A 23542-nucleotide genomic window follows, 5' to 3' on the forward strand; every position below is an offset into this window, starting at 1 on the left:
ATACATATTAAAGCACGTTTAGAGGTTGTCACTAAACATACTTTAAAAACATTTTAGCCTCTTTCATCACATCAGAAACATATATACATATATGTTTCTGATCACATGTAGGCCTACAGGAGCTTGACCTTCTGATAATATATATAGCATATTCAGTAAACTACGTAAGTAACGAAGTAAATTTTTGGTCCGAATGAAAAAAAAAATACATAAAATGTTCGTATAACTCGAAGTGAGATTTTTTTGGACTACTTCATTTGTAGATCGATGAAAATGCCGATTTCTTTTTCATAATTCTACCGTAGAACCACAGGGCCATGTATAGTTTCTATATGAAAAAATAGCCAAAAATACATGTGTCATTTTATATGTATTTCTGGCTATTTTTTCATATAGTAACTATACATGGCCCTGTGGTAGAACGGCACTCAAAAAGCTGTTTCAATCTACAACAAACGTGGAGAAAACTGTTAAATGTTTAGCAATTATCCTGAGTTATATTTTGTCAACAATCATCAGAGATTAGCAATTAAAACTTGCATAAACATACTCCCCACTCTCACTTGCATTGTGTGATCACTCGAGCGGAACTAATCTCTACCACCTGGCACATTCTTACAAATGCAATCACACAAAAGCCTACACGATCACTGTTTTTAGTGCGATTATATCTTTGGGTATGAACAATATTAATTCTTTGAACTTTTTACTCGGCAAAATAGACTTTATGCCTTTCATATTCAGCATCCGCCAGTTTTTTAATAACTTATCACCGTGCCCATGCACACATGCGTATACTTATACTTCCTTGTGCACATTATCAGATACATTATATGACAAATGCTATATTACAATCAATTTATGAAGGACAAAACTCTAAAAAAATAGGAGGACTAAAGAAAAACAGGAAACAAATTTCAATAATATGTACTCTAAACTGGTATTGCTATTTATAAAAAAAATGTTTAATTATATGATATTAGCCTTTTCAGTAATTACTCTGTTAATACATTTATTGTTTCCTTATGTTTTACAGAATGTCTACATGCAAGTATCATTTCAATTTTAACCAGTCCAGGAGAAAGATTGTGTGAACAAAATGAAAGAAATAATTTTCAACTTTGGTAGCTTAATACTGTATTATTTTTTGATCTGAAAATAATTACTATCATTATATTCAAATTCCATATATATAATACATTTAATGTTGTAAACATTTTTGATCTAAATACTTACCATCATCATGACATCTTCATTCCATATATACAATACACATTAGTGTTGTGATTTGTGAATTTTACTTATATATGATTTAAGCATATACTTGGTATTTGTTTATTTTCTATGACATGTACATGCTTGAAACAAAAAGAATAAATAAAACATTAAATTTATAACACAATATGGCATTAGTTGTTAATATTTTTAGAAAACATATTTAGATTTATATCGTTAATAATACACTAATCATCATCTTCAGCACAATTTATTTAAAATAAATTAAATATTAATTTGCATAACACAGGTTGTCTTATGTTTTCCCTCCTTGACTATCAATCTTCTCTGATCACTCTGAAAGTGGTGATTTTACCTTTTTTCGGTCACCACATGAACTGCCCTTAAATCAATTACATCCAATGCAATGATACATACTGCATCTATTATAACGCTGTAAGGCAATTCTGCAAGATCAGCTTGCATTGTTTATTTACCTTGAACATATACATGTACATGCACAGTATGGTACCTTATTTATATCTCCTTTCCTGTTTTCAATCTACCTTGATGACGTGGAATCTTATCTTATCTTAAAAACAATGTTAATTGTCTGACAACTATTGACAAATTATTTATAGATAATATTGACATGTATCCCAAACTTTTTATCATTTTATATGCCGATGACGCTGTTATACAACAAATGTTAAACGGATTTGAACAATATTGCATTACATGGAAATTATAACCTAATATCAGAAAGATAAACGTTGTAATATTCTCAAAACGTAAATTGGCCCAACAACACCAGTTTACGTTATGGGATATAAAATTATTTTGATAAGAAGGGTATACATATCTAGGTATATTTTTTAAAGATGCTCCACCGCTGACAAATGGTATTTTTTCACTATCAAAAACAGGAGCAGACGATTTAGTATTTTTCTTTAGTTACAAAATTAACAAATTTTACACCATTACCACCATTGAAATGTTTGAGCTTTAATTTCATTTTAAATTAGAAAATTAAAAATATAATTAATTGCATCCCAAAAAAATCCGTGGCACTATACTGTATCCTATATGGAATGAAGTACTGACTGCCCATGCACCAAAGGCAAAATATATTATTTTATATTATTTTTTGTGTTAATTAGACATATATATACATGATTAAACACAAATTATTGTTCAAATGATGAATATCATTTATGATCTGTCGGCGGTGGAGCATCTTTAACATTAATGGTAGCGTTTTTTTTTAAAAAGGAAAAAACTGCTGAACAAACAATTAAATCAGTGTTTGCTATTTTTAAGAAACTAAGGAATGTATCTCTTCCTGTTGATTTTAAACTGAAAATATTTTAGTCACTTGTAATAACAGTTTTATTATACTCATCAGAAGTATGGGGATTTGAAAATACAAATATTGTAGAAAAATTCATTTGTAATTTCCTCAAGTTAAGAAAGTGTATAAAACAATTCATGGTCTATGGCGAGCTAACAAGATACCCAATTGATATTGGAATAAAATGTAGAATAATTACTTTTTGGCATAACTACATAACATCAAATAAATTATCAAGTAATATTTATGAATTAATGTATACTTTACATGAAAATGGACCAGACATTTTTTAAATGGCTGTAAGATGTTTAAGATATTTTATCCAGAGCTAGTTTAATTCATGCTTAGATATATCAATCATCTTGATGTTTTACGAAAGAATAATTACAAAAACTTGTTAAAAGTAGACCAATTGACCATTTTATTCAGAAATGGTATGACTGTATTGATAAGTCTTCTAGAGGACTGACATATTCTATATTTAAGACATTTTGGCATAGAAAAATATGCCTCTTGTCTGTCTCTGCTGTAAAACAATACATGTTAACTGATACTGTGGTCCCAGGAACTTGATGAGAATAGCAATTCAGAATGGATATTTTAATTGACATCAAATTAACAAGGAAAAGTTTAAAGATGCTATAAAATCATTTGGCATATAACATTATAGGAAATATTGGAATGGGCTCCCAAGAGTTTAGTATGTGTTTCTTATTTAATACCTTTGTGTCCAAGGAATCCTCAAAAGTCCAAATTGGAAGGAACACTAGCAAAATTTATTTCTTATTGTCCAAAAAGAAAAATTTTGACTTTAGAAATATATTCCTCCAATCATCGAGACCGAGCCATTTAGTACTTTCAGTACTTTGATTCATGGATTATCAACAATCACTCCTATAGATAATCAAAATGTCATGGATGTGCTATAGTTTTAGAGTCATCTGGTCAAGGTCAAGGTCATTGGTACTATATTTTTAGAGGAAAAAAAAGGTTGTCAATGCTCCATTGGCAATATTTTTTCATGAATTGTCACAAGTTTAGAAAGTTAAATTATCTTGGCGAGTTTCATTGTTATCAGATCTAGGTCAAGGTCACCTTTGCTATTTAGGGCTTTTCACCATGTGGTGAAAAGACCTATTGTTTTTGTTCTGTTTTTAGGTCACCTGAGACGAAGTCTCAAGTGACCTATTCTAATCGCCTTTTGTCCGTCGTCGTGCGTCGTGCGTCGTCTGTCGTGCGTCGTGCATCGTATGTCCGTAAACAATTTACATTTTTGACTTCTTCTCCAAAACTGCTAAAGCAATTTCAATGAAATTTTGCACAAACCTTCTTAGGCATAAGGCCAATCAAAATTGTGAATTATATGGTCCCCACCCCCCAGGGGGCTGTGGGAGGGGCCAAAAGGGGTAAAATTGAGTAAAATTTCAAAAATTTTCTTCTCTACTCACAGATGTGGTAGAATCAAATACTCTTCATAGATAGAAAGGTCTTAAGGTCCTTTACAAAAATTGTGAATTATATGACCCTGGGGTCTCTAGTTTCCCCCTGGGGAGGGGTTAATTTTACTATACTTTATATTGAGAAACCACATTTTTGCGCATTATTTGGTCATTTGTAATAGGAAATGAGTCAAATGTTGTCAGAATTATCAGTATAAGATGGCCATTTAATCCTATTAACAAATTTTCTATGACTGACCCCCAGGGGCCTTAGGGGCGGGGTCAAAAGGGGTCAAATAGGCTAAAACTTCAAAAATCTTCTTCTGAAATTCTGGAAATGGTAGAATCAAATACTTTCCATAAATAGAAAGGTCTTAAGGTCCTTTACAAAAATTGTGAATTATATGACCCTGGGGTCTCACATTTCCCCCTGGGGAGGGGGTCAAGTTTACTACGGTATAGTTTATATAGGGAAAACACATTTATGAGCATTTTTTGCTCAATTTTCATTGGAAACGAGTCAAACTTGGTTAGAATTATTAGCCTGAGATAGCATTTTAATATCATATCCATATTGGTCCAGGCCGACCCCCTGGGGGCAGAGGGGCGGGGCCAAAAAAGGTCAAATAGGCTAAAACTTCAAAAATATTCTTTTAAAATTCTGGAAATGGTATAATCAAATACACTTTATAGATGAAAAGGTCTTAAAGTTTGTTTATAAAAATTGTAAATTATATGACCCTGGGATCTCCTGTTTTCCCTTGGGGAGGGGGTCAAGTTTACTATAGTTTATATAGGAAAAACACATTAATGTGCATTTTTTGCTCAATTTTCATAGGAAATGAGTCAAACTTGGTTAGAATTATTAGCCTGAGATAGCATTTTAATATCATATCCACATTGGTCCTGGCCGACCCCCTGGGGGCAGAGGGGCGGGGCTAAAAAAGGGTAAAATAGGCTAAAACTTCAAAAATCTTCTAAAATTCTGGATATAGTAGAATCAAATAATTATAGATGGAAAGGTCTACAGGTGTTTTATAAAAACTCTGAATTATATGACCTTGGGGTCTCACGTTACCCCCTGGGGAGGGGTCAAGTTTACTTTAGTTTATATAGGAAAAACATATTTGTGAACATTATTTGCCCAATTTTCGTAGGAAATTAGTCAAACTTGATTAGAATTATTAGCCTAAGATATAGCATTTTAACATCCATATCCGTCCTCGATGACCCCCTGGGGGACCAGAGGGGCAGGATCAAACAGGGTCAAATTGATTAAAATTTCAAAAAATACCTCTAAGTTCACAGGTTTGATGGAAGCAAATACTCTTCATAGTCTAAAAAAGGTCAAATTTATAAATCACTGACCAACTTCAAGGCCCAGCAATAGAGCATATAGTGTTTTTATGTCTTTAATTTGTTTTATTATTTGTTTCATTATATATTCTAACTCAGGTGACCGTTAAGGCCCATGGGCCTCTTGTTTATTATTAGGGCTTTTCACCATGTGGTGAAAAGACCTATTGTTTTTGTTCTGTTTTTTATTATTATTATTATTATTCTTCTACACTTTTTTTTGTGTCCAAAAGATCTTCAAAATGGTAAGAGGTATGCCAATGGCCTTATTGTCATATTGTTTGGCATGAGTTGAAGGGGTGACCGCAACATTTTTAAGTAGGTCAAAAATCCAAGATGGCCGCCATGACGTCATACCTAAAAAGTTTAAAACAGCCATAACTCAATAACCGTTTAAGATACAGCAAATATATTTGATGTTTTATGTAGATCGTATAAAAGACTAACTTTTATACAATTACAGCAATTAGGTCAAAGGTCAAACTAAAAAGTTCGCTATGAGGTCAAAGTTCACGAATTTTTATTTTTTTGATTTTGCGAAATTTCTTTTTACATATCGATGCAGAATGTCATTCTGATGAATTTGGTGTCTTTTATTTTTCGGTAGCACTTCCAGTTAATGCTGTACGCCATTTTGAACAATCCTTTGATCTTTGCTAATTTCCCGCCAAAATGTTTAACATTATATATTGTCGAACTGAATGACTAATATAGTCTGCAATTGCTATAGAAAAGACCCCTCTAATGTTCTCTAACGTTTAATATGATTTTCATCTTCATCAAAAAAACAAAATGGCCGCTATGACGTCATATCTTAAAATTTAAAAATGCTTATAACTCACTAACAGTTCTTTTCACAGATTTCATCCAATAATATTTTTTGCAGATAATCTTAAGCGTAAACTTTTTCTCTCTACATGTTATTACAAAAAATGGCAACTTCCGGTTTTCGGTAAGGGTCAAATGTTAAAGGTCCTGTTTTTAACAATAAACTTGAAAACTTTTCTCCTGAAGTTCTGTAAGGTCTAGGATCTTCATATTTCATATATAAGATGTCCAGGGGATGGACTATAAAGTCAGATACTAGGAATGACCTTGACCCATATTCAAGGTCACATGAGTCATATATGTTCAAATCTTTAAATGACTCAACAATAACCAAAATGACAAGAGTCTTCATACGTTCAAGGTCACAGGGGTCCAGAGTTTAAATATACATACCGGGATATATATACTTAACAACACCGCAAGTCAGATGACGTTAAGGCGCATTCGATCTCGTTATCATTTGCTCGAACGAATTTGGAAATATTAATTGGATTAAGATGAGAGTTCTCTTCGGCTGATCAAACTTAATCTGCGCAAAGAAAGATAACTCCCCCTAAAAACCTATGTAACAGTATATTTCTTTATAAGTGATTACCCTTGTTCATATGTTGGTAAGCAAGTAGAAATGACTCAACAATAACCAAAATGACAAGAGTCTTCATACGTTCAAGGTTACAGGGGTCCAGAGTTTAAATATACATACCGGGGTATATATACTTAACAACACCGCAAGTCAGATGACGTTAAGGCGCATTCGATCACGTTATCATTTGCTCAAACGAATTTGGAAATATGAATTGGATTAAGATGAGAGTTCTCTTCGGCTGATCAAACTTCATGTAGATCTTCACTAAAACATTTTTATTCGGGGCTGAAAGTCAAGGTCATTTATTGGTTACAACTTCAAAACCCATGCATTACCTAGTTCTTAACTTACCTGGCAATGACGGTATTGTAAACTAAATATAGTGAAAAGCCCGCCAAATTGTCTATGACAATTTCTAGTTTATTATTATTCTTCTACACTTTTTTGTGTCCAAAAGATCTTCAAAATGGTAAGAGGTATGCCAATGGCCTTATTGTTATATTGTATGGCATGAGTTGAAGGGGTGACCGCAACATTTTTAAGTAGGTCAAAAATCCAAGATGGCCGCCATGACGTCATACCTAAAAAGTTTAAAACAGCCATAACTCAAAAACCGTTTAAGATACAGCAAATATTTTTGATGTTTTATGTAGATCGTATAAAAGACTAACTTTTATTCAATTACAGCAATTAGGTCAAAGGTCAAACAAAAAAGTTCGCTATGGGGTCAAAGTCCTAGTTTTGCATATTGCATTAATGGACCGATCTGTGAACAAGATGGCTGACGGGCCGCCATCTTTGATTTTGATAATTGAAGTTTGTTACTGCTATTTTTCAGAAAGTACTGAAGGGATCTCTCTCAAATTCCATACATAAATTCCCCTTAGGCCCTAGTTGTGCATAATGCATTTTGTGACTGAATGGTCAACAAGATGGCCGGCAACCCGCCATCTTAGATTTAGATATTTAAGTTTTTTACTGCTATTTCTCTGAAAGTACTGAAGGAATCCTTCTCAAATTTCACATGTAGGTTCCCCTAGGGCCCTAGTTGTGCATATAAGATATTGGAACTGATCAATCAACAAGATGGCGGTCTGGCACCATCTTGGATTTTGATAGAGTTTGTAACCTCTATTTCTTACAAAGTGCTAAAGATTCTGTCTCAAATTTCATATGTAGATTTCCCTAGGGTCCTAGTTGTGCATATTGTATTGTGTAACCGATGGGTCAACAAGATGGCAGACCAGCCGCCATCTTGGATTTTGATAGTTACCACTATTTCTCTCTCAAATTCCATACGTAGGTTCCCCTTGGGCCCTAGTTGTGCATAGTGCCTTTTGGGACTGATTTGTCAACAAGATGGTCAACTGACTGTCATCTTGGATTTCATCATTGAAGTTTGTTACCGCTGTTTCTCAAAAAGTACTGAAGTGATCTGTATTGACTGTTAACTTTGCAATAAACATTGTCAGTGAAATCTGAGATGAGGTTAGTTTTGGGTAAAGAATTTTGATTTTATTTGTTTTTGTGAATGACTCAGTAAATGTTCTTTACTTCCTGATCTCACTCCATCATTTTTTCACCATGATGTTGCATTTTCAGAAACCAAAAAGTACAACAGCCGCCCAGTCAGCCAATGGGATCAACCCAGGTACGTATTACTGGGTAATACAGTCAGACCTGCCTTAGTGATCACCTTTGTTTATAAAGACCACCTGCTTAAAAAGATAACTTTCTCAAGGTCCTCAATGTTTGATTTCAATACAATTTGTACTGTGTATAAAGGCCACTTTATTATGAAGACCGTTTTATATCTTAGTCCCCTAGGTGGTCTTTATGGACAGGTTTTACTGTATATTTAGATGATAGTAGGCATAAGATCTTCTGTACATCAAAAATCATGTTTTAAGTATTATCTTATCACCCTTCTTTGTGGATGATACCTTGGATGAAAACATTATGGGGAAATTATCTTAAATTACAAACATCAATTATGTAATATACTCTTTTATTTCCATTGTTCTGTGAGAATCTGACATCATCCTGCTATAGGTCTTATGACAATTGCACCCTGTGTACTTTAAAGGGAGAATTCAGTGAAGCTAATTCTGTTACATAACCACGAAGCAAAATATTACATAAATGTAATGTTCTACATTTCTTATGAAACATATGACAAGAAACGTTGACAAATTTCACGACATTGTTTAGTAGTTTAATTGATACTGTTGAAATTCCAAATCATTGATCAATACGATTAAGCAGGTACAACATGTATGCTGTACCCATACATAAGCACTGAGAAGTTGATGAAACTATTTTTAGACAGGAACATCCATCTGAAAAGGTAAACACACTGCTGTAAGAGCGATTTGAGTAGTTCTAGACACATATTTCTTTAATTCAATAACAAGGGCCAGGGTTCAGCATACAAGACATCCAACCACTATGTGTAATAGCAGACAGTAAGCGAGTTAACACATTTCACAAACTACATTGGGCTTTAATTCTGGCATATCACAGTAAAACCAACTGATCTAATTTCTATAAGAACTGGTTTGTTTCCGAAATACGTGCAAATTTTAATGTACTCTTAGACTGAATTGTCCCTTTAAACTTATGGCTATTTTCTCAACAAAAGTTCCCTATGCAGATTTTTTTTTTGGCATTACAGGTAACTACTGTGCATATTTCTGGTTATTTTTGTGTGAATAAAGAAATAATAGTATTTGTAAAATTGTTCAAATTAAAGAATTGAACCCATAAATAACCACAGTAGCTGTATATTCCTGAACAGGATGTTGTTAGACCTTCTATAGATATTGTCCTGGGAGCATTATACTGATTGATGATATCATAACAAAGTGGTTTTTGTAACATTTCCTTGACATACTTTTCTCTTTGAGACTTCAATTCTGTTTATAATGAAAAGAAAACCTCTAATTATCGAGTGTAAGGTACAGTAAAACCCCGTTACATTGCCACCTGTTTTACCGCCAAACTCGCTTATCGCCATGAATTTATCCAGAACGGATTTCCCTCCATACAAATACACCCGTTTTGTCGCCAAACCCGCCTACCGCCATCCGCTATCACATTTGCGGAACAAATGATTAAAATAACACTATAATGACCTCGTAAATATCGCCAAATTCTGTTGTTTTCGTAAGGTGCTCAACTGCCGACTGACAGGTAATCAGCTACACACACTATGGCCGCGTGTACGACCGTGTGTACACAGTGAAATCAATTAGCAATATGGGTACACCTTTGTTATTGTTTTACAGGTAGGTGTCGCAAGTTGTGGTGAATAAAACTCACTTCTGTACATGTGTTTTACGTACTAATATCGTTAGTTACATGTATTTATTGACAAAAAGGAACCCACAAGTCTGTTTCTCGATATCGCCGTTCGTTTATATTGGACCATAACATGCAACTTGCAATTTCAAGAGTGATAGAAATAATACGTACGTGCAGACGAATCCGCCGTTTATTAGTAAGATCAAATCGTCGCCTGAGTGCCGTTTATTACCGGAGTACCTGTTTTGATATTTGTAGACATGTGCGCGGAAGTGAGGTCACGACCGCACTGCACTTGTTCAGAACTTCTATTCTTTGTTTCCGGACGGGATTTCCCGTGATAAAAATATCATGTAACCGAGAAAATCCCAGCTAGCAGGCAATTACGGCACGATACGTGGTAGCACAAACGAGTTCGTTTTTCATATTTTACAAACATAAAGCTGATATATTTATTGAAAGACTACTATCGAAATTACTTTTATTTTGGAACTATTCATATTACAAAATACGAAGTGGCCGTACAGTACACAGACTGACTAGAAAGTCTGTTTCAATACGGCACTGGGGGACTACCTATATTTAGGCCTAATTAAGATTTCAACGACAAATCCGATATACCGCCAAACTCGATATATCGCCAAAATCTAGGAAAACAGAAGGTGGCGATATAACAGGGTTTTACTGTATATAGAGGTTCTTCAACAAGTGACTGTTGTTTATCATGTTTATCAAACTTGAGTTAGTTCATTTTCAAATTTTGAAAAGACACAAGCTTTAGTGAGTGTCCGTTAAAAATTTGAAAATTTACTATTAAGAATTTAGAAAAGTTGATGAACTTATTTATCCCATAACTTCAACTCTATATTTATACTGTGGTGGCCATTTCTTCTTCTATATTCTATTGTTTAATACTTTGAATAAGCAACTACCTGTTATACAGTAAATACAATGATATTTAAAAGAAAATGCGCTGTGAAAAGAAGTGCAAAATTGAGAGCCAATCGGAATCAAGAGATCTTGAAGTTGACCAATCAGAGGTGCCGTAGGTGTTTACACATTGGAGTGTGTAAAAATAAATGATAAGCAACTGCTATGGAATTTATCACATGGGTTTTCCATTGTGAAACATGTATAGTTATGGGATAAAATACCATTACATTCCTGGATAAGTTCTAATGATTGACTGCTTAATTTACAGCATTAAGAATTGAAGCTCAGCAGCACAAAGGTAGGTCGGGCAAGTCCTTCAGTAGACAAAGATAACTTTTAATTATTATGTCGTGGAGTGCAATTTTTATAAATATTTCTTAGTAGTTATCCTGAGGTATTGTCAATCTTACACATAATTAACTCTCTGAATAATCCAAATGGTTTGAAAAGTTAAAGAAGAGGAAATAGACAAATTGCATCAGATTCAGTCTTCGTTTCTCATCTTTAAAGGTATTTGTTTTGTTGGTAAATATGAAATTGTTTTATACCCAAACAGTGTGTCCTCAAACAGAAGCTGAACATTACAACGATGATTTCTTTGGGAACCAAGACTTGGTAGTCAACGCTTTGGACAATGTTGAAGCTCGGCGATATGTAGACAGGTATATGACTGGTATTTAAACAGAAGCATACAAATGTTGACTGAAACAAAGAAACCCAAAAGTGTTCGTCCTCTTTTTGAGACCTCAATTTACATAATTACACACTGATATACAAAAAATACAGAGTATACATCACACCAACCTATTTTCGCTGGGACTTTTTCACAATGATTTGAAATATTCTTCACCAGTCAGTATTGAAAAGATGTTTGTTACATTTAGCCATCATTTCCAACTTGATTTGCTCTGAATAGCATAAATATAACAAATATATTCTTGATTTTGAAGTTAAAGTGTCTTGTTAAGTTATATAAATAGTGCTGATAATGTTTGTATTTTTCTAGTCGATGCGTGACCAATCAAAAGGCTTTGTTGGAGTCTGGTACCATGGGAACCAAAGGTCATGTACAGGTGATAATCCCTCACCTGACAGAGTCCTACGGTAGTCAGGTAGGTGTTCTGTATGATTATTTTGTATTTGTATTTCGATTTGTGTCTCTTGAAATACTTGGTATTGAAAAATAAACTCATTCACCCCTGAAATTTCAAAAATTGACTACACTTGTATTCCAGACTTTAAACAGGAAAGATCTAAATGAGTCATCAGGAATGGGTGGTTTTAATGTGTAAATCTGTAGATAAACTAATAATAAAACTACACAGAAACATTTTACTCAAATGATATTTACATCTTCAAGATGTATATGATAACATTTATGCCAAACTATGTAGGTTTCACAGTAGTTGTGTGTGTTTGTTTACTTACAGAGGGACCCTGTAGATGAAGATATACCATACTGTACACTCAAGTCCTTCCCTGCTCAAATAGAACATTGTATACAATGGGCACGAGACAAGGTACGTCTCTTGTTTCTGATCAGTCAAAGTCTAAATTGATTTCCTCTGTATTTGTATCAACCAGGTGAATTATTTCCTTTGGCCGAGGACGGATGTGAAATAACTGTTTTGTTATCAGATCAGTGATGAAGAAATAGACAAAAATCAAAACAAGTTTATTCTGTAAAATAAAAGTCTGGTATGATTTATCACATTCCTTAGTTTCCGAATCTGTTCATATTTGATTCATGATTGTCATTTTGATAATTTAGATAGCACACAAGCTTAGTAGGTCCTCTTGTCATTAATGAAAGTGTGAATGTAAGAAACAGTTCAATGTTTGATATAAGGCTGCTTTTCATTTCAGTTTGAAAGTTCATTTGCCCAGAAACCAGCTTTATTTAACAAGTTTTGGACAAGTCAGGGTGAACCACCACAAGTTATAGATGTAAGTATATTGGATGTTTGTTTGTTTTCTATATAGATATGTTATTGTCTAATTCTGTTGCCTTGGTTATGTTTTATTCTATTTATCATTTTTCTGTTACAGAAACTAAAACACGGCTCACCACTAGAGGGTGCCATACAGATCAGTAAGATCCTACGCTCTAAGCCAGTGGATTGGTGTGCCTGTGTAGTACTGGCTAGACTCAAGTTTGAGAAGTACTTCAACCATAAGGTGAACTGACTAATCTCCTACTGATAAATAGCATTACTCACATTGTCATAATGCTGTTTGGTTTTAAATTGTTTTAGAATAAATAATGCAAAAAAAAAAAAAAAAAAAAAAAAATTCTTACACAGATTCCCTTGTGATTCTATTATAAAATGTGCCTCAAATTACTTTTGACAAATAAGCAGTTCTTGAATTTTTTTTTTATTGACGACCTTGTGTTAAGCCTTTTGTTAACCTCTTATTAACCTTGTTTTGACCCTGTAGATGACCTTGATTTGACCTTGTTATAACCTTGTAAATGACCTTGTAAATGACCTTGTTTTGACCTTGTTATAACCTTGTCTGTACTTTCAGGCTAGACATCTACTCCACCACTTCCCGTTAGATACCAGGCTTAAGGATGGCTGTAAGTAATCTCCACATACATACAGATACGTAACGTCTGAAGTAGGTCTAATCTCCACATACATACAGATACGTAACTTCTAAAGCAGGTCTTCCTTCTAAAGGAGGTCTAATCTCCAGATACATACAGATACGTAACTTCTAAAGTAGGTCTTATCTCCAGATACATACAGATACGTAACTTCTAATTTAGGTCTAATCTCCACATACACACAGATACATAACTTCTAAAGCAGGTCTAATCTCCACATACATACAGATACATAACTTCTAAAGGAGGTCTAATCTCCACATACATACAGATATGTAACTTCTAAAGTAGGTCTAATCTCCACATACATACAGATACGTAACTTCTAAAGTAGGTCTAATCTCCACATACATACAGATATGTAACTTCTAAAGTAGGTCTAATCTCCACATACATACAGATACGTAACACCTAAAGTAGGTCTAATCTCCAGATACATTCAGATAGGTAACTTCTAAAGTAGGTCTAATCTCCACATACATACAGATAGGTAACTTCTAAAGCGGGTCTAATCTCCACATACATACAGATACATAACTTCTAAAGCAGGTTTAAACTCCACATACATACAGATACTTAACTTCCAAAGCAGGTCTAATCTCCAGAAACATACACATACGTAACTTCTAAAGTAGGTCTAATCTCCACATACATACAGATACTTAACTTCTAAAGTAGGTCTAATCTCCAGATACATACAGATACGTAACTTCTTAAGTAGGGGTAATCTCCAGATACTGTAAGTAATTTTAGATACATACAGATACTTAACTTCTGAAGCAGGTGTAATCTCCAGAAACATACAGATACGAAACTTCTAAAGGAGGTCTAATCTCCAGATACATACAGATACGTAACTTCTGAAGTAGGTCTTATCTCCAGATACATACAGATACGTAACTTCTAAAGTAGGTCTAATCTCCAGATACATACAGATACGTAACTTCTAAAGCAGGTCTAATCTCCAGATACATACAGATACTTAACTTCTAAAGGAGGTCTAATCTCCTGATACATACAGATACGTAACTTCTAAAGGAGGTCTAATCTCCTGATACATACAGATACGTAACTTCTAAAGTAGGTCTAATCTCCAGATACATACAGATACGTAACTTCTAAAGCAGGTCTAATCTCCAGATACATACAGATACTTAACTTCTAAAGGAGGTCTAATCTCCTGATACATACAGATACGTAACTTCTAAAGGAGGTCTAATCTCCTGATACATACAGATACGTAACTTCTAAAGCAGGTCTAATCTCCATATACATACAGATACGTAACTTCTAAAGCAGGTCTAATATCCAGATACATACAGATCTGTAACTTCTAAAGGAGGTCTAATCTCCTGATACATACAGATACGTAACTTCTAAAGTAGGTCTAATCTCCAGATACATTCAGATACGTAACTTCTAAAGTAGGTCTTATCTCCTGATACATACAGATACTTAACTTCTAAAGGAGGTCTAATCTCCAGATACATTCAGATACATAACTTCTAAAGTAGGTCTTATCTCCTGATACATACAGATACGTAACTTCTAAAGTAGGTCTAATCTCCAGATACATACAGATACGTAACTTCTAAAGCAGGTCTAATCTCCACATACATACAGATACTTAACTTCTAAAGGGGGTCTGATCTCCAGATACATACAGATATATAACTTCTAAAGGAGGTCTAATCTCCAGATACATACAGATACGTAACTTCTAAAGTAGGTCTAATCTCCAGATACATACAGATATGTAACTTCTAAAGTAGGTCTAATCTCCAGATACATACAGATAGGTAACTTCTAAAGTAGGTCTTATCTCCAGGTACATACAGATATGTAATTTCTAAAGAAGGTGTAATCTCCACATACATACAGATACGTAACTTCTAAAGTAGGTCTAATCTCCACATACATACAGATACATAACTTCTAAAGTAGGTCTTATCTCCAGATACATACAGATACTTAACTTCTAAAGCAGGTATAATTTCCACATACTGTAAGATACAAAAGATTGGTCAGGATAATCACGATTCCAGGTATACAATTGCTTCATTGGTGTTGAAGGAGTGATCAGATCTTTGACCCAAAGTAGCAGCTAGGGAAGACCTAAGGAACTGTTGTTGGAGGCCGAAGGTTCCTTGCTACCGAGGGTCAATGATTTGACTATTCCCTAATTACTTACGAAAAAAAAAGTTTATTACTGCACTTTCTATCTAACTAATGTCTCCTTTAAAAACAACATTATCATCAGGAAAAAAAAATCTGTATTAGGCAGACTTCTGTGCACATGTTAACATCATGCAACAGTTCCATCGCTACACACCTGGTAATAAACCAAGGATTAGTACTACATTCATGACAACAATAAAAAATACTTCCCAGGTTATATATATTTACAGAGCCCAGTAATAATATATCTTATTAAATCTATTGTGTTGCTGGTATACAGAATATCAAACTAATGTGTCATGTTAAAGTGTTAATACAAAATGTCATAAAAAATAAAATATTTACATAATTATTCATTCTTCCTTAAGTTAAAATATTGTGTTTTCAAGACAAACTGTGTAGTTTTTCTAAACTTCCTTGTTTAAGCAATTACTTTTAAACCATTTTAACAAGAGATATTTGCTGAGCACCACTGTAATTTGGTAATTATTTGATATTAAAAGGCATCTCAAGGATCGTCATTCTTTATTAATTTCTATACTTACCTGTTCCAGCTTTGTTTTGGCAGTCTCCCAAGCGACCACCAGTTCCTCAGGAATTCAATGTAGGAGATGCAATGTAAGTTAGGTCTAAAAAGAATAGATCCTTGATGAAATATTGTGTATTGATGTCTTCATTTCAATAGGGTAAAAAGGACCTAATAAGCTTTAGGACATTAAACAAAACTAATTACACCCCCTACATGGATTGATAGTTAAATTGCTCAATCAGTTATGTAATTATTTATTCCTTGATCAGAAAATAATTGATAGATAATGGGTGATCGGGTGGTGTAGTGGTTAAGTCGCTCACCTTTCACCTCCCTGGCTAGGGTTTGATCCCCGGCACGGACATGAAAAGGTTAGGGGTCACCTGCCCGATCATGTGGGTTTTCTCCTGGCACTCCGTTTCCTCCCACATAAAGACCCTTCGCGAGCTTACATCCGGGCCATCGAGAGTAATTTGCATAAGTTGTATAACTTGTTTCGTAATCAATGTAAAAGAAATAAAGTTTATTTAAAAAGAAAAAGATATAAGTATACGTTTTTTTCGTTGCAGGCATTTGTCTTTCATAATAAGTACAGCAAAGTTGTATGCTCATGCATGTAGAATACCACACTCGGCTGAGGTAAGTTTTCATTGTTGGAAATTAATCAGTATATTTCAGAATTAATTTTTTTGTTTCTGTAAGCAATCTGTTATTGATAAAAGAATTTATTTAGAATGTCCTAATTATACTATAAAATCTCCGGATTATTGTCACTGTGTATATCAGTAAGTCAACTCAAGACTTTTAAGTACAAGTTCTGGGGTTATTACTAACATCATAGACCATACTATAAGTAAAAGATACACTTGATCAGTGTTTTTTTGCATTGTAATACAAGCAATAAGCTAAGGTTTGATTTATTGGTTTTGTGTAGGAGGAAAGTCCTAGTAATATCGTTGCTATATTACAAACTTTGGCGGTACCAGAGTATAGACCGTCGTCAAAGGTAGGTCTGAGTGTATCGTGTAGTCCTTTGACAGTTACAACGCTGTAGGTAAGCTGCACAAATGTTCAGCAAATACGATATAGCTAGTTATTTTCCTGTAGATGATTTTACAGGAAATTGTTATGATCACGAACATTTAATCTGCAAAATATTGGAAAATGTTTTGACTTGTATATACCCTGAAACGGTTGAAACACTATATTCTTTCAAGTATTTAATGTTTATATTCAATACGAACCATTGTAACGATAAGAACACTATATTCTATCATATTTATATTTGGCAGACCATTGTGACGGATGAAAACGCGAAGAAGGAACAAGACACGAGTGGGGATGATGACTTTGTAGACGCAGCCAATAGGATGGATAAGGCGATTCAGGCAGCAGGAGCACAGGACAAAGGTCTATACTATTATATATCTATAGAGCTTTACTAGCTTTATTGTCTTGATCAAAGATATATCTACTGTTGTGAGCAGACAGATTCTTTTAATCATCCTTTTGTTTCTGATGCCTTCTTTATTTTGTCTTTATATTGTGGAACACTCATTTGGTTTTACATTTACCTCGTAACAAATTGGCACGTAAGAAATACCAAATATTATCAATCAAAGTTTTTAAGAGTACAGAACTCGCTTTATGCAATTAGATCAATTATGTTATGGCAATCTTGACATTAATAGTTCATTTTCTGATTTGATAGCTATTAGCTTTGATGTAGAGTAGTTATCTCTGTTAAACAAGGTAACACATTTTGTAAACAAAGGCATATCAATGATCATTTCAGTTGTAAAAGAGATGGAAGTGGCAGAGTTTGAGAAAGATGACGATGAGAATAGTCATATAGATTTTATCACGGCGGCTGCTGTAAGTATGTCCATCAAATGTTAAATGGTACCTGATCCATCAAATGTTATATGGTCCTGATCCATCAAATGTTAAATGGTGTTAAATGGTACCTGATCCATCAAATGTTAAATGGTACCTGATCCATCAAATGTTAAATGGTACCTGATCCATCAAATGTTAAATGGTACCTGATCCATCAAATGTTAAATGGTACCTGATCCATCAAATGTTAAATGGTACCTGTTCCATCAAATGTGAAATGGTACCTGATCATAAATGGTACCTGATCCATCAAATGTTAAATGGTACCTGATCCATCAAATGTTAAATGGTACCTGATCCATCAAATGTTAAATGGTACCTGATCCATCAAATGTTAAATGGTACTGATCCATCAAATGTTAAATGGTACCTGATCCATCAAATGTTAAATGGTACCTGATCCATCAAATGTTAAATGGTACCTGATCCATCAAATGTAAATGGTACCTGATCCATCAAATGTTAAATGGTACCTGATCCATCAAATGTTAAATGGGATCCATCAAATGTAAATGGTCTGATCCATCAAATGTTAAATGGTACCTGATCCATCAAATGTTAAATGGTACCTGATCCATCAAATGTTAAATGGTACCTGATCCATCAAATGTTAAATGGTACATGATCCATCAAATGTTAAATGGTACCTGATCCATCAAATGTGAAATGGTACCTGATCCATCAAATGTTAAATGGTATTGATCCATCAAATGTTAAATGGTACCTGATCCATCAAATGTGAAATGGTACCTGATCCATCAAATGTTAAATGGTAATTGATCCATCAAATGTTAAATGGTACCTGATCCATCAAATGTTAAATGGTACCTGATCCATCAAATGTTAAATGGTAACCTGATCCATCAAATGTTAAATGGTACCTGATCCATCAAATGTTAAATGGTACCTGATCCATCAAATGTTAAATGGTACCTGATCCATCAAATGTTAAATGGTACCTGATCCATCAAATGTTAAATGGTACCTGATCCATCAAATGTTAAATGGTACCTGATCCATCAAATGTTAAATGGTACCTGATCCATCAAATGTTAAATGGTACCTGATCCATCAAATGTTAAATGGTACCTGATCCATCAAATGTTAAATGGTACCTGATCCATCAAATGTTAAATGGTACCTGTTCCATCAAATGTTAAATGGAACCTGATCCATCAAATGTTAAATGGTACCTGATCCATCAAATGTTATATGGTACCTGATCCATCAAATGTTAAATGGTACCTGATCCATCAAATGTTAAATGGTACATGATCCATCAAATGTTAAATGGTACCTGATCCATCAAATGTTAAATGGTACCTGATCCATCAAATGTTAAATGGTACCTGATCCATCAAATGTTAAAATGGTACCTGATCCATCAAATGTTAAATGGTACCTGATCCATCAAATGTTAAATGGTACCTGATCCATCAAATGTTAAATGGTACCTGATCCATCAAATGTTAAATGGTACCTGATCCATCAAATGTTAAATGGTACCTGATCCATCAAATGTTAAATGGTACCTGATCCATCAAATGTTAAATGGTACCTGATCCATCAAATGTTAAATGGTACCTGATCCATCAAATGTTAAATGGTACCTGATCCATCAAATGTTAAATGGTACCTGATCCATCAAATGTTAAATGGTACCTGATCCATCAAATGTTAAATGGTACCTGATCCATCAAATGTTAAATGGTACCTGATCCATCAAATGTTAAATGGTACCTGATCCATCAAATGTTAAATGGTACCTGATCCATCAAATGTTAAATGGTACCTGATCCATCAAATGTTAAATGGTACCTGATCCATCAAATGTTAAATGGTACCTGATCCATCAAATGTTAAATGGTACCTGATCCATCAAATGTTAAATGGTACCTGATCCATCAAATGTTATACTGATCCATCAAATGTTAAATGGTACCTGATCCATCAAATGTTAAATGGTACCTGATCCATCAAATGAAATGGTACTGATCCATAAATGTTAAATGGTACCTGATCCATCAAATGTTAAATGGTACCTGATCCATCAAATGTTAAATGGTACCTGATCCATCAAATGTTAAATGGTACCTGATCCATCAAATGTTAAATGGTACCTGATCCATCAAATGTTAAATGGTGATCCATCAAATGTTAATGGTACCTGATCCATCAAATGTTAAATGGTACCTGATCCATCAAATGTTAAATGGTACCTGATCCATCAAATGTAAATGGTACCTGATCATCCATCAAATGTTAAATGGTACCTGATCCATCAAATGTTAAATGGTACCTGATCCATCAAATGTTAAATGGTACCTGATCCATCAAATGTTAAATACTGATCCATCAAATGTTAAATGGTACCTGATCCATCAAATGTTAAATGGTACCTGATCCATCAAATGTTAAATGGTACCTGAATCCATCAAATGTTAAATGGTACCTGATCCATCAAATGTTAAATGGTACCTGATCCATCAAATGTTAAATGGTACCTGATCCATCAAATGTTAAATGGTACATCCATCAATGTTAAATGGTACCTGATCCATCAAATGTTAAATGGTACCTGATCCATCAAATGTTAAATGGTACCTGATCCATCAAATGTTAAATGGTACCTGATCCATCAAATGTTAAATGGTACCTGATCCATCAAATGTTAAATGGTACCTGATCCATCAAATGTTAAATGGTACCTGATCCATCAAATGTTAAATGGTACCTGATCCATCAAATGTTAAATGGTACCTGATCCATCAAATGTTAAATGGTACCTGATCCATCAAATGTTAAATGGTACCTGATCCATCAAATGTTAAATGGTACCTGATCCATCAAATGTTAAATGGTACCTGATCCATCAAATGTTAAATGGTACCTGATCCATCAAATGTTAAATGTACCTGATCCATCAAATGTTAAATGGTACCTGATCCATCAAATGTTAAATGGTACCTGATCCATCAAATGTTAAATGGTACTGATCCATCAAATGTTAAATGGTACCTGATCCATCAAATGTTAAATGGTACCTGATCCATCAAATGTTACTGATCCATCAAATGTTAAATGGTACCTGATCCATCAAATGTTAAATGGTACCTGATCCATCAAATCATCAAAAATGGTACCTGATCCATCAAATGTTAAATGGTACCTGATCCATCAAATGTTAAATGGTACCTGATCCATCAAATGTTAAATGGTACCTGATCCATCAAATGTTAAATGGTACCTGATCCATCAAATGTTAAATGGTACCTGATCCATCAAATGTTAAATGGTACCTGATCCATCAAATGTTAATGGTACCTGATCCATCAAATGTTAAATGGTGATCCATCAAATGTTAAATGGTACCTGATCCATCAAATGTTAAATGGTACCTGATCCATCAAATGTTAAATGGTACCTGATCCATCAAATGTTAAATGGTACCTGATCCATCAAATGTTAAATGGTACTGATCCATCAAATGTTAAATGGTACCTGATCCATCAAATGTTAAATGGTACCTGATCCATCAAATGTTAAATGGTACCTGATCCATCAAATGTTAAATGGTACCTGATCCATCAAATGTTAAATGGTACCTGATCCATCAAATGTTAAATGGTACCTGATCCATCAAATGTTAAATGGTAATTGATCCAACAAATGTTAAATGGTACCTGATCCATCAAATGTTAAATGGTACCTGATCCATCAAATGTTAAATGGTACCTGATCCATCAAATGTTAAATGGTACCTGATCCATCAAATGTTAAATGGTACCTGATCCATCAAATGTTAAATGGTACCTGATCCATCAAATGTTAAATGGTACCTGATCCATCAAATGTTAAATGGTACCTGATCCATCAAATGTTAAATGGTACCTGATCCATCAAATGTTAAATGGTACCTGATCCATCAAATGTTAAATGGTACCTGATCCATCAAATGTTAAATGGTACCTGATCCATCAAATGTTAAATGTACTGATCCATCAAATGTTAAATGGTACCTGATCCATCAAATGTTAAATGGTACCTGATCCATCAAATGTTAAATGGTACCTGATCCATCAAATGTTAAATGGTACCTGATCCATCAAATGTTAAATGGTACTGATTTCAAATGTTACTGATCCATCAAATGTTAAATGGTACCTGATCCATCAAATGTTAAATGGTACCTGATCCATCAAATGTTAAATGGTACCTGATCCATCAAATGTTAAATGGTACCTGATCCATCAAATGTTACTGATCCATCAAATGTTAAATGGTACCTGATCCATCAAATGTTACTGATCCATCAAATGTTAAATGGTACCTGATCCATCAAATGTTACTGATCCATCAAATGTTAAATGGTACCTGATCCATCAAATGTTAAATGGTACCTGATCCATCAAATGTTAAATGGTACCTGATCCATCAAATGTTAAATGGTACCTGATCCATCAAATGTTACTGATCCATCAAATGTTAAATGGTACCTGATCCATCAAATGTTAAATGGTACCTGATCCATCAAATGTTAAATGGTACCTGATCCATCAAATGTTAAATGGTACCTGATCCATCAAATGTTAAATGTTACCTGATCCATCAAATGTTAAATGGTACCTGATCCATCAAATGTTAAATGGTACCTGATCCATCAAATGTTAAATGGTACCTGATCCATCAAATGTTATATGGTACCTGATCCATCAAATGTTAAATGGTACCTGATCCATCAAATGTTAAATGTTACTGATCCATCAAATGTTAAATGGTACCTGATCCATCAAATGTTAAATGGTACCTGATCCATCAAATGTTAAATGGTACCTGATCCATCAAATGTTAAATGGTACCTGATCCATCAAATGTTAAATGGTACCTGATCCATCAAATGTTAAATGGTACCTGATCCATCAAATGTTAAATGGTACCTGATCCATCAAATGTTAAATGGTACCTGATCCATCAAATGTTAAATGGTACCTGATCCATCAAATGTTACTGATCCATCAAATGTTAAATGGTACCTGATCCATCAAATGTTAAATGGTACCTGATCCATCAAATGTTAAATGTTACCTGATCCATCAAATGTTAAATGGTACCTGATCCATCAAATGTTAAATGGTACCTGATCCATCAAATGTTAAATGGTACCTGATCCATCAAATGTTAAATGGTACCTGATCCATCAAATGTTAAATGGTACCTGATCCATCAAATGTTAAATGGTACCTGATCCATCAAATGTTAAATGGTACCTGATCCATCAAATGTTAAATGGTACCTGATCCATCAAATGTTAAAT

General features: G+C 34.0%; 1 protein-coding gene across 1 annotated transcript in view; it reads left to right on the top strand.

Moving 5' to 3' along the window:
* Window positions 1-23542, top strand: part of LOC138332962 (ubiquitin-like modifier-activating enzyme 6) — a 57709-nt gene that overhangs the window by 27520 nt on the left and 6647 nt on the right. Inside the window, exons 19-31 of the mRNA XM_069281031.1 lie at window positions 8378-8426; window positions 11280-11309; window positions 11568-11673; window positions 12018-12123; window positions 12442-12531; window positions 12878-12958; window positions 13061-13189; window positions 13541-13592; window positions 16355-16418; window positions 16899-16968; window positions 17264-17335; window positions 17622-17739; window positions 18125-18204. Of these exons, the coding sequence (XP_069137132.1) occupies window positions 8378-8426; window positions 11280-11309; window positions 11568-11673; window positions 12018-12123; window positions 12442-12531; window positions 12878-12958; window positions 13061-13189; window positions 13541-13592; window positions 16355-16418; window positions 16899-16968; window positions 17264-17335; window positions 17622-17739; window positions 18125-18204 (1047 nt within the window). The remainder of the gene's footprint in view (window positions 1-8377; window positions 8427-11279; window positions 11310-11567; window positions 11674-12017; window positions 12124-12441; window positions 12532-12877; window positions 12959-13060; window positions 13190-13540; window positions 13593-16354; window positions 16419-16898; window positions 16969-17263; window positions 17336-17621; window positions 17740-18124; window positions 18205-23542) is intronic.

Source organism: Argopecten irradians, chromosome 10, assembly GCF_041381155.1.
Source record: "Argopecten irradians isolate NY chromosome 10, Ai_NY, whole genome shotgun sequence".
Taxonomy (NCBI): Eukaryota; Metazoa; Mollusca; class Bivalvia; order Pectinida; family Pectinidae; genus Argopecten; species Argopecten irradians.